The 12,481-nt window shown below is 45.9% G+C and overlaps 1 protein-coding gene across 1 annotated transcript in view; it reads left to right on the forward strand.

Moving 5' to 3' along the window:
• The window catches only part of EVC2 (EvC ciliary complex subunit 2), a 193,812-nt gene that overhangs the window by 157,867 nt on the left and 23,464 nt on the right, over positions 1–12,481 (forward strand). The window contains exons 18-20 of the mRNA XM_044282668.1: positions 1,588–1,778; positions 5,796–5,883; positions 8,587–8,783. Coding sequence (XP_044138603.1) covers positions 1,588–1,778; positions 5,796–5,883; positions 8,587–8,783 — 476 coding nt within the window. The remainder of the gene's footprint in view (positions 1–1,587; positions 1,779–5,795; positions 5,884–8,586; positions 8,784–12,481) is intronic.

A 12,481-nucleotide genomic window follows, 5' to 3' on the forward strand; every position in this document is an offset into this window, starting at 1 on the left:
ACGCGGCCCCTGGGCACTTGCGAATGCTCATTTCCATATGAAATAAACATCGTTTTTCCTGCTTCTAGATGTCTAAAGAAAATAACAAAGGTACCATTGGTGTGCTACAGCGCCATGTAAGTGCTGTATATGGTCATATAGTGGTGACAAATAAAATCCATTCAGTAAGCTCTAAAGCTCCACCTAGTGGTGGCAGTAGTTAGCAAAAAAAAATTCCACTGTGGCCTTGTTTAGAGATGCAGAGCACTGCATACTTAGCAACATTGTAGTATGTAAATTCACGGCATGTAAGTCCCGAACCTGCCCAGGAACATTCACTAATGGCAGCACGGTGGCTCAGTGGTTAGCACTGGTGCCTTGCAGCGCTGGGGGCTGAATCCGACCAAGGACAACATCTACATGGCGTTGGCATGTTCTCCCCATGTTTGCGTGCGTTTTCTATGGGTACAGTTTTTCGACTTAAGACAAATTTGCCAGGACTGTCTCTGAAAATTAGTCACTGCAAATTTGGGACTGTTGGCAACTATGGCATTGGACTAAACAAAACAATGTTCTATGCTCCATAAGGGTCTATTCACACGTCCGTAAGTGTTTTGCAGATCCGCAAAACACGGACACCTGCAATGTGCGATCCGCAATTTGCGGACCGCACATAGACACTATAAGGCCCCATTCACATGTCCACATTTTGCAGAATGGAATTGCGGACCCATTCACTTCTATAGGGCGGCCTGGAAATGCGGGCCGCACTTCCGGGTCCGCATTTCTGTTCCCGAAAAAAATAGAACATGTCCTATTCTTGTCCTATTCAATTGCGGACAAGAATAGGCATATTTTATTAGTGCCGTCGATGTTCGATCTGCAAAATGCGGAACGCACATTGCCGTGTCCGTGTTTTGCGGATCCGTGGATCCACAAAACACGTTACGGACATGTGAATGGACCCTAATAGAAAATGCCTTTTCTGGTCCGCAATTGCGGACCAAAATAGGACATGTTCTATTTTTTTTCAGGAACGGAATTGCGGATCCTGAAAAAACGGATCCCAAAAAAATTGATGCGGATTCCAAAAATGCGGATGCAGCTCCCCGAAATGCGGATTTGCATCCATTCCAGCCCCATTGAAAGTGAATGCGTCCGCAAATTGCGGAACGAATGCGGACCCAAATTACGGACGTGTGAATGGACCCTAAAGCTGCATTATGAAATCAGCAGTGAAGTCCTTGCTTTATTCTCTTCCTCTGTTTAGGATCCGTTCTTGATTTGGGTAAAAAATATAGAAACTGCAGAACTGCATCAGTAGTCCGTGTGATATCCTATGATAATCAGATTTAGGAAACCTCTCATGTCCAGTCCTATTTTGTAGCACAGAGGAGGTTTTTGGTAGGTTTGGGGGCATTCCTGGGCAGATGAGGGATAGGCGTTAGGCAGGATGGATCGGGGTGAATAATATCCTCTGTGGTAGCTCTAAAATGCCTTCTTCATCTCTGCTTGACGCCCAGTTACATACACCAGTACATTAATTTTAGTATGTTTCCTGTTTTCCCACGCGTTTCAATGAATTTTTTATTATAATTCTCTACTTAGGAAATAAGAGAACTGGAAAAGAACATGGAAACATGGAGTAGAAATGAGCCATTAGTCAGCAGGGTTCTGGAGGATGATCCGCCCCATGTTATGGTTGATATTACCGGTGAAGGCGACGGCTTGTCTGTATCAGCAACTCTTCGCAAGGCCATGAACAGGAGGAAAGATGTAATAAATCTCTGTAGAGACAGGTACGCCGCATCCTCAGCATATGGAGAAATATAGAAACAGCGAGTTACAGCTATAAGTGTTAAAGGGGTTTTCCAGGCTTTTAATATTGATGGCCTATCCTCAGTATGTGCACGTGCCGTCTCCTGTCTCTCTTCCTGCTTGTCATAGACATAGCAGCAGCAAGCAGGAAGAGAGACAGGAGACGGCACGTGCGCAGCGCATACCTTCACTTCATACAGCCGATTGGCGGTGGTGCCAGGTGTCTGACCCCGTCGATCTGATATCGATGACCTATACTGAGGATAGATCATCAATATTAAAAGCCTGGAAAACTCCTTTAAATAATCAATATCTTCTCCTCGATAAATGTAAAGGATCTCTCCATCTAAATCAGCAGGTGGCGCTATACAGATACATTTTATTGAATAGCTCACTGGCTATACTAAGTTTTTAATTACATGCAATTACAAAAATATTCAAATCCAGGTGCTGGTTTAAAAAACGTAGGCCATTTTTCAATGGTCAACCCCTCTAACTCCTTAAAGCATAATGCCATACATGAACGGCATTATGCGCCTGTAATTGTATGGGGCGGGCCACTGTGGTGAGCCCGCTCCATACGCGGCGGCCACAATCACAGGGAATGGCGATGGCAATGATCTGCGTCATTTAAATGGGTATTCCTGTTACAATAAATATAACTTATGTTTTAGACTAATTGATCATCAATAATTACCTAATATAATGTAAATTTCACATATTTACCGTTCAGTAGTTATAAAAGTAGTTTTCTTCCTCTGCTAACCACTGTGTTTTCTCATAAATTACCATGGCATCGACCTGTAGTTCTGAGCCTTTGTTAGGTCGAGCATGCTCAGTGTGTGCTACCAATCCTCTAGCTAAATGTCTTGTGAAACGAAGGGCGTGTCAGTGTGCTGCTGATTGGCGAGTAGAGGGGGCGTGACCGGACTGTGTATCAGGCAGCCAATCAGTAAACATCAACACTCACAGCAGGAAAGCTCGGGATTGTGGGGATTGTAGTTTTGTGAGGGAAGATCAGGCGCCATGACACTCTCAGTGTTGTAGGCTCACACCGGAGCTAGACAAATGGATTTCAAGGTAAATTGGAACTCTGGTTATATGTACAGGTATGGGTTCTGGTTGGGTCACAGCTTGCAGTCTTAATGCAGTTTAAAAAAAATGAAGCTAGGGAGACGACACGGGGCTCCGCGGATGGAGCCCCGCGATTTCAGTGTGGGGGCTCCGATCTGTTAGCAATGATAGCCCGGGGACAGCCAGGGCTGTTATAGTAACCTCCCTGCTAAGCTGTGCACAAGGCATAGTTTAGCAGATAGAGTGGCAGAATGACATTAACCCTAATAGATCTCTTATTAGGGTGAACAGGATTAGGAAAAACTAACGAAAACTTGATATGACGGTATGCATCCCTTATTAGAATAGTGCGATTATCAAAGCCTGATAGGAACATTAAAATTCTAAATAATAAATGTATATTGATTATAATTACTTAAAAAAATAGGGTGTGCAACCCCAACTCATTTGCACAAACAGGCTTAAAGAGGTGTTCACACTATATGGTTAGTAGTATTATACCAAGCACCATACAGTGAAGACAATGGATCAGTGGTGTGCTGATGTGGAAAATGCACCTCCACTTTATTGTTCACAATCCAGTTGTGCCTCTACTGACAAAGAAAGTGTCTGATGGTCGGCTCACAGAGGCCAATTGTATACCAGCAGACGAGACGTCACAGGGCTGATTAGTGTATATGCTGCCTATGACTAGCAATGACCGTTTCCTAGATACCCTCACTCACGGCTACTGCCGCCATTCGTAGTATCTGTCCCTAGTATTTGGGAGACATTTCGTGCCCGTGATTCTGGCTCAACGCGTTTCTATGCCTGGGTATCACCAGCACTTCCTCAGGAGCCTACAGAAAGAGACGCTGCTACATGTTCGTCACTGCCTGATGCGATCAGTGACACTCCGGTGAGAGTATCAGCACTAGGGCAGCCATTCTAGCGCCAATACTATCACCGGAGTGTCACTGATCGCATCAGGCAGTGACGAACATGTAGCAGCATCTCTTTCTGTAGGCTCCTGAGGAAGTGCTGGTGATACCCAGGCACAGAAACACGTTGAGCCAGAGTCACGGGTACGAAATGTCTCCCAAATACTAGGGACAGATACTACGAATGGTGGCAGTAGCCGTGAGTGAGGGTATCTAGGAGACTGTCATTGCTAGTCATAGGCAGCATATACGCTAATCAGCCCTGTGACGTCTCGTCTGCTGGTATACAATTGGCCTCTGTGAGCCGACCATCAGACACTTTCTTTGTCAGTAGAGGCACAACTGGATTGTGAACGATAAAGTGGGGGTGCATTTTCTACATCAGCAATTTTCCACATAAGTCATTACAATCAATAAACATTTATTATTTTGAATTTTAACGTTCCTATCAGGCTTTGATAATTGAACAGGATAAGGAATCAAAAAATCCCATGTACTAGCCCCCTAAGGGGGCTAATGGTTATTAAGTTAAAAAGTAAAAAAAAAAGTTTTGAAAATTAAAAAAAGCAAAAATATTAAAGGGGTTCTGCACTTTCATTTAACTGATGATCTATCCCCTGGATAGATCATCAGCTTCTGATCGGCAGGGGTCCGACACCCGGGACCCCCGCCGATCAGTTGTTTGAGAAGGCAGCGGCGCTCCAGCAGCGCCACGGCCTTCTCACTGTTTACCGCCGGGCCGCCGGCCCACTGACGTCACGACTTGTATCAACTAGAGTGGGCGCGGCTAAGCTCCATTCAAGTGAACAGAGCTTAGCCGCGCCCACTCTAGTTGATACAAGTCGTGACGTCAGTGGGCGGGCGGCCCGGCGGTAAACAGTGAGAAGGCCGATGCGCTGCTGGAGCGCCGCTGCCTTCTCAAACAGCTGATCGGCGGGGGTCCCGGGTGTCGGACCCCCGCCGATCAGAAGCTGATGATCTATCCAGAGGATAGATCATCAGTTAAATAAAAGTGAAGAACCCCTTTAAAAGTTTAAATCTCCTCCCTTTTCCAATTTTACATATACAAATATATAAGCAATAAAAAGATAAACATATTAGATATAGCTGTGTCCAAAACTGCCTGAACTATTAAAATATATTTTAAAAAAATCTTGTGTGGTGAACGCCATAATGCAAAAAAAAACAAAAAAAACACACGATTCGCCATTTTAGTGACCATGTCTCCTCAACAAAAAAAATAAATAGATAACAATGATCAAAAAGTTGTACACACCACAAAAATGGTACCAATACAAACTACAGTTCATTCCGCAAAAAAAAACGAAATAAAAAAAGTTACGGCTGTCAGAATGGTGATGCATTTTTTCAAAAGCTTTTATTTTTTTAAAAAGTAATAAAACAAAATAAAAACTATACAAGTTCGGTATCCCCATAATTGTATTGAGCTGCAGAATAAGGACATCATGTCATTTTTAGTGCACAATAAACGTCATGATGTCAAAACCCGCAAAAACCTACCTCTTATGTTTGCCGTAAGTGGCACACCTAAAAGGTATCAATCCTAGATCTAATAAGACAGTGTAATATAGATAAAGGATATACTTTATTTCATAAACAGCACTACTTCTGTCTGTGGGTGGTGTTATGCTTGTGAAGCTCAGCTGCCATACCAGACACTGCCTAAGGTGAAGAGTGGCGCTGTTTCTACAAAAAAGAAGCCTGGAGAGCCCCTAAACTCTGAGCACAATACATATCACTGGACGCTCTAATCAGAACCAGAATACGTGAACAGATGTTTTTCCCATGGACATTGCAAAGGTTACAATATTTTCATAATTTCATTTCATGTTACATTTTGGCCAGTCGTTTCTACATACTATGCTAATGCATCACATAAGGAAAAAAATGCAATGATGTCCTATAAATGTCATGAGAACCTATCATCAGCCCCGGGGACACTTCATTGGGCGTAGACATTCCTCTATATTTTGTATGTTTTAGGATGCATAGGGAAGAGATGGAGTATGCTCATGGAGAACACCAAGAGGAGAGAGCTCACATGGACTCACTGCTGAGGCTACACAACCAGGTACTTGAGAAACTACTGCTTAAATCCTAGTTACTAAGGCGAATGCTGCATTTTACTTTCTGGAAAAATCACATAATAGCATTTCAGGATTCTGAGGAGGATGGGACTACACGGTGATCTTGTCTGCAACATCTATTGCATGACCAAAGATCACTGCGCAGCCATTGACCTGAATCGGGTCACAGTTAGTCTTGCACATTGCTGCAACTGTGACCCTGGAAAAGCAAGAACTCCAACACTGCTATCATTTTTGCAATTCTGATGTCACGGTCATGGCAACTTGCAACCCCATTCAGTTCAGTGGCAGCACTGCTACACCTTGATCGTGGGCTGCAGACAAGATGTGGTGTAGTATAGGAAACATGCTGTAAGAAAATCTCCCCCCTTCAGATATCGCCTATTATTTTTTTAATTTACCAGACTGAATGATTTGTGATCCTAAGATTCCAGCACACACACTGAATATGTCCACAGGTCCCCCCCCCTACACACAGGTTCATGCTCCTTTTGGTATGCACTTGGCCAGAATGTGTTGGAGCTACTGGTGCAGTGACCCGCTGTTTGAATGCTAAAGGGTTAATTATATGGTTTAAGTTGTAAAAACGTTTACTGTAATGCTAACTATGCACTATGTATTCCCCAAAAGGCTATGCATATGGGTAGGCAATAGTCAATAGGCAGTTCTTAGTTCCAGTTGCCAGGTAGTGGCCCAGTCCCATTTCACCTGGTTAGCGATCTTCTGGTAGCAAGGCAGAGTTTTCTGTGTACTGCTGGCAAGTAGGCCAATACAGAAGCCTTGTCCAGGGAGACACCATCCCTGTGAGTGAAAGCTGCCAGAGAAGCAACTTTGCTAAGAACCAACCTCTAAGGCCTCATGCACACGACCGTTGTTTTGGTCTGCATCCGAGCCGCAGTTTTTGCGGCTTGGATGAGGACCCATTCACTTCAATGGGGTCGCAAAAGATGCGGACAGCACTCTTTGTGCTGTCCGCATCCGTTGCTCCGTTCCGTGGTCTGCAAAAAAAATATAACCTGTCCTATTCTTGTCCGTTTTACGGACAAGAATAGACGGTTATATCAATGGCTGTCTGTTCCGGATCCGCAAAACGCACAATGGTCATGTGCATGAGGCCTAAGGGAAAGAATCATTGAATTATTACAGAAGGTTGAGGACCAAGAAGGACAGTTCTTGGACTAGACGAACACCTATAGCTTTAGACTTTTTTACTGCATGTGGTGTGGGTTTTGTTGCTTCTGGCGCCCGCTATACTACTGAAATGGACTGGCCATCTGACATGATACTGTACCCCACAGTTGGCATTGCAGATAAATATTGAGAGTGATTGCACACCTTTGGTCATTTGGGAAGATTGCATGTATCTATAGAAAGACACTCTGGGAGGACCATCATAGGAGCCTTTGGGGAAAGCCTACTCTGTCAATTACTGGAGAACTGTGCCTACTGCTTGTATTTGCACTATAACACCCATCATCCACTCGGTAAAAGAGAGACTATATTTGTGCTGTAACTAAGCCGGCCTGGTCATTTGGTCTCCATATCTGATCTGGGTCTTCTGTTTTCCTGTTTTGCACCCCAATGCTCATCTAACATCAAGGGTAGCCACCACCAGACAGGAGGCCCCAAAATCTAGGGAGTGCCCTGAGTGAAAGAAGGGTTGCGCCCCTTAATAGTCACTGTGAGCATTATAACTACCCTCATTGCCACCACCACCACTCTCTTCCTCTCCACCTCCCCCATGCATCCCCTGTGGGCCTACAAACACACTCTAACAAGTTAGCTGAGCTCCAGGGTGGACATACCTCCTCTGCAGCTCGGGGACTCCTCACGTGCCACAAATGTGCCACGTCTCTCGTTATGCACATCCAGTGCACTACTCATCAACTGCTAATCTGCCTTCAGCAATCAGTTTCCCTTTCCTTATCCTCCAAACTGACCAAATCGCCCCACTTGTGTAGTTCTTTGTAGGCAGTGTGTCCAGTGTTTGTATAGGAGGAAGGATACATTTCCATATGGTCGGCGACAGATGGAACGGGCCCCCTCCCTCTTCTTCTGACACAGCAAGAGGAGACCTACTCTGCCCAATGCCGTCACCAATAGGCCAGTTTCTCCTTCATAAACACAGACCACACTGGCTGCCAACAACTACAAGGGGGCCCCCAGGCTAATCCATACTTGCACATACCCCCTCATAACCTTCTGCCTCCCTGAGCCCTCTCCAAACGGGGGGTCTCATCCCCTGTCAGCCAATCCCAGAGAGATCCTGCTTTCGGCGCACCTCTCTGAGTTGCTGACAGGCGTTCCGGCTACCATTGCCAGCAATGGACAGGTGGACAAGTGCCGCTCTGGTAATTTTGCTGGAGGAGAAAGGGGGCAGGCATTTTTTCTTTGCCAGGGCCCTCTCTGCAGTCTGTATCCGTAATTGGATTACATGTCTGCAATTGGATTATGTTATCCCACAGAGATCCTCCAACGCGTTCCTGTCTGAAATAACAGAATAATACCTTGTCTGATTCATTTTTTTCGCTTCATAAATTGCATTACCTCCCATGTATCCCACAGCTTAGAACATGAGCATTTATCTGGATATTTATTTGCCATGTTGTGCGCTGCCTGACAAATAAATGATAGTTAATCCTGTTTGACATCATCTGCTTGACACGGTGCCATTTCTTCTTCTCCAGGACATCCGATTGGCAGCGTATCTGTCTAAGCGATCCATGATACCGGAGGCCATGCTGCAGCGAGTCCTCAGCCTATTACTTCCCTCCAGCCCCGAGAGTGAAATCTCTTCTCTTGTATATTCAGTGGGTCATAAATATTCAGACAGTGTCACCGAGACTGACAACAGCGAGGATGGGGCTGACAGCTCGAGGAAGAGGTAAGCGCATGGCCGCCCCGCTGGCAAAATCCAATTGTGTTATATTGTCGGGGTAAAAATAAAATAAAAATCTTTCCCTGGTCTGATAAACCGCATCACCGCTCCTCGTGATTCCTAATGAGAACTGATAATTGTCCGCCTGTTCTTTCCTCTGGACATTAACTTTGAATCACCCTGTTACTGATGAGCGTACACGAAGTACTGCCCGTGTTATTACCGCGCATTGCTCGCCTGTTTCCCTTGCTCGAGGGATAGAGCAAGTGACAATTACTGTACATCCAGTCATTCATTCTGCTGCTGCACAGATGCTGCAGAGTTGATTTTGCGCACGTCATGAAACCGTAATATTCTCTTTTTACTTTTACATAGGATTGTATCGTAGAGAACCTGTCACCTCTTCTGACATGTCTGTGTTAGGCTGGGTTCGCATCTGCACTTCGACAGCGGAGGTGTAACTACCATAGTGGCAGACCATGCGACTGCTAGGGGGCCCAGGGCAAGAGGGGGCCCAGTCTTACTTGGGATCATCCCCTCTTCTACTGGGGACGAAAACATGGTCAGGACTCTACCCTCTAAAGCAGGCATGCTCAACCTACGGCCCTCCAGCTGTTGTAAAACTATAACTCCCACAATGCCCTGCTGTAGGCTTATAGCTGTAGGCTTTTAGGGCATGCTGGGAGTTGTAGTTTTGCAACAGCTGGAGGGCCGCAGGTTGAGCATGCCTGCTCCAAAGGAACAACTTTTAGCAAATGAGGCAGTGGAAAAAATAGGGGGATGGAAAAAGTTCCTAAAACAGTCATGTCATAATGTATCCCAGTATAAAATGCCCCTATACAGAGCCCCCATATAACATACCCCTTCTTTTTAGCCTCTGTAGATGTCCCTATAGTACCACTCAATAATGTGCCAGTAATAAGTGCCCCAATAGATGCCCCCAATCATGTACCAGTAAGATGTGCCCCCATATCATGTGCCAGTAAGATGTGCCCCCATAAATGCCCCCCAATCATGTGCCAGTAATAAGAGCCCCCCACCATCATGTGCCAGTAGCCTGAGTGCCCCCCTATCAAGTGCCAGTAGCCCCCCTATCAAGTGCCAGTAGCCCCCCTATCAAGTGCCAGTAGCCCCCCTATCAAGTGCCAGTAGCCCCCCTATCAAGTGCCAGTAGCCCCCCTTATGTGCCAGTAGCCCCCTATCAAGTGGCAGTAGCCCCCCTTAGGTGCCAGCATCCCCCCTTATGTCTGTGCCAGAAGCCCCCTTATGTGCCAGCAGCCCCCCTTATGTCTGTGCCAGCATCCCCCTTATGTCTGTGCCAGTAGCCCCCCCTTATGTGCCAGTAGCCCCCCTCATGTGCCAGGAGCCCCCCTTATGTCTGTGCCAGAAGCCCCCCTTATGTGCCAGTAGCCAGTATCCCCCTTATGTCTGTGCCAGCAGCACCCCTTATGTCTGTGCCAGAAGCCCCCCTTATGTCTTTGCCAGAAGCACCCCCTATGTCTGTGCCAGAAGCCCCCCTTATGTGCCAGTAGCCCCCCTTATGTGCCAGTAGCCAGTATCCCCCCTTATGTCTGTGCCAGCCCATCAGCCCCCCTTATGTGCCAGGATTGTCATTTTTACATATAAAAAAAACCCAAACTTATACTTACCTCCTCCAGGGTGCGATGCAGCCTCTTCCGACCGGTGTCCCTCGCTGGCTCAGGCGGCGCGATGACGTCATCACGCCGCCTGCACCGGCCTCTGATAGGCTGCCAGCACTATGCCGGCAGGCTATCAGAGGAACAGGGAGGGGACACACCTCTCCCTGCCCTGCCGCATTACAGACATTTGACGGCGATACAGATGAGATGACTTTAGAGATGAGTGAGCGCTTCCACAATGGAAGCGCACCGCTCATCTCCTGCTGTGCCCGGCCCGCCCGCCCCAAGAAACGGCCCTGCTCACCAACATGCTTGTTGGTAAATTTGAGGTATTTATGACACGCACTTCTGGAGAGGCTTAACCCCCCCCCCCCACTTGACCCAGGACAGCCCAAATGTTCCAGGATTGTGTCTAAAAATTAGGGACATTCCCTGCAAATTTGAGGCTGTTGGAAACTGTGATCTTTTTGACAAATGCTTGAGGCTTGCGACGTGTGTCAGAGATAAATTTATTATTTGGCCGGACTCATGGCGCTATCTCATAGTTTAACATAGGTAAACCTCCTGAGTGCTGACCACCGACACAGTTGGAGATCCCGCAGAGTTAAATGATCGATTCGGCTCTGCTATGTCTGTCTGTGGTCTCCAGTTTACCGTTCTCTAGCTTTGCATTGTGTCAGTGTAGTAATGAATGATTCCTGACCCACTGCATATGTTCTGAGCAGATGCACCAGGAATGAAGTTCAGACGACCTGTGGCTTCATTAATGAGGATGAAATGTAATTTGTAGAGCGGGCCGTGATGGTTGGAAGCAGGTGATCAGCCCCCATGTAAACAGTAACCCGAATAAGAAGATTCACTGTAGTTATTTAAAGGGGCTCTCCACTTTCGACAAGGTTTCCTTGATGAGATAATCCTTCCCTTCAGCGGAAAACCTAGACAGATGTTTGACATTTTTCTACATTACTGCCACATGGGAAAATAGGTATTAAATAGTACCCGTTGTAATGTATCTGTGTAATGACGGTCAGGTCCTCCGGAGCAAGAGGTACTCCTTTTAATTGCTGTCCACTGTGGCCAAGAGATAAGACACTAGACAGAGGAGCACATCGCGTTTTAAACCATTATACGCGCTTTTGTAACGCAATGTACAAAATAATAAACTGCGAACTGTTACACTGTTTGAAAACCACAAAAACTAAACTGCCCCATATGAATATACACATATAACGTAGGTTATGGACACCTTCAGTGCAATTTTTTTATAATGCCATTTTAGGCTTAAAATCATTTTTTCATTTGGTCCCTATTAAAAAATGTCAGCAGTTTTTGTGATACATGTGGTTTGCAGACTGTTCCTCCTCCGTTCTGTCAGCTGATGGCTTAAGTCAAGCCTTATCTCTGATCTCCTGACCTCATAGAAACACAGTCAAACTCTTATCAGTTTGATACCAGCGTCTGGATCTTGGGGTAAAATATGTCAAACAAACACTTGCCCCTCACACACATAAACATCAATAATTGTATTCTTAGGGTACTTTCACACTAGCATTTTTCTTTTCCGGTATTGAGTTCCGTCAATACCTAGCATTTTTCTTTTCCGGTTTTATCCTAATAAATTCTGAATGGAGAGCAATCCGTTCAGGATGCACCAGGATGTCTTCCGTTCAGTCACTGTACGGTTCTTGGACGGAGAAAATACCGCATACATGTTGCAGTATTTTCTCCGCCCAAAATTCCAGGACACTTGCCGGATCCGGCATTATTTTACATTGAAATTCCTGTACGGCCCTAAGTGTTCCGGTAAAACAGATCCAGTTTTGCGGTCTGCGCATGCGCCGACCTTTAAGAATGTGAAAAAGATAAATACACCGGATCCGTCTTTCCAGATGACAAACGGAGAGACGGATCCGTTCTTGCAATACATTTGTAAGACGGATCCGCATCCGGATCCGTCTACAAATGGTATACGTTTGCATACAGATTGCCGGATCTGCTTGCCGGAATCCAGCGACGCCAGTGTGAAAGTACCCTTATCCTGTCATTTTTCCATGAAATGTGCTG

Source organism: Bufo gargarizans, chromosome 1 (assembly GCF_014858855.1).
Source record: "Bufo gargarizans isolate SCDJY-AF-19 chromosome 1, ASM1485885v1, whole genome shotgun sequence".
NCBI classification, from domain to species: domain Eukaryota; kingdom Metazoa; phylum Chordata; class Amphibia; order Anura; family Bufonidae; genus Bufo; species Bufo gargarizans.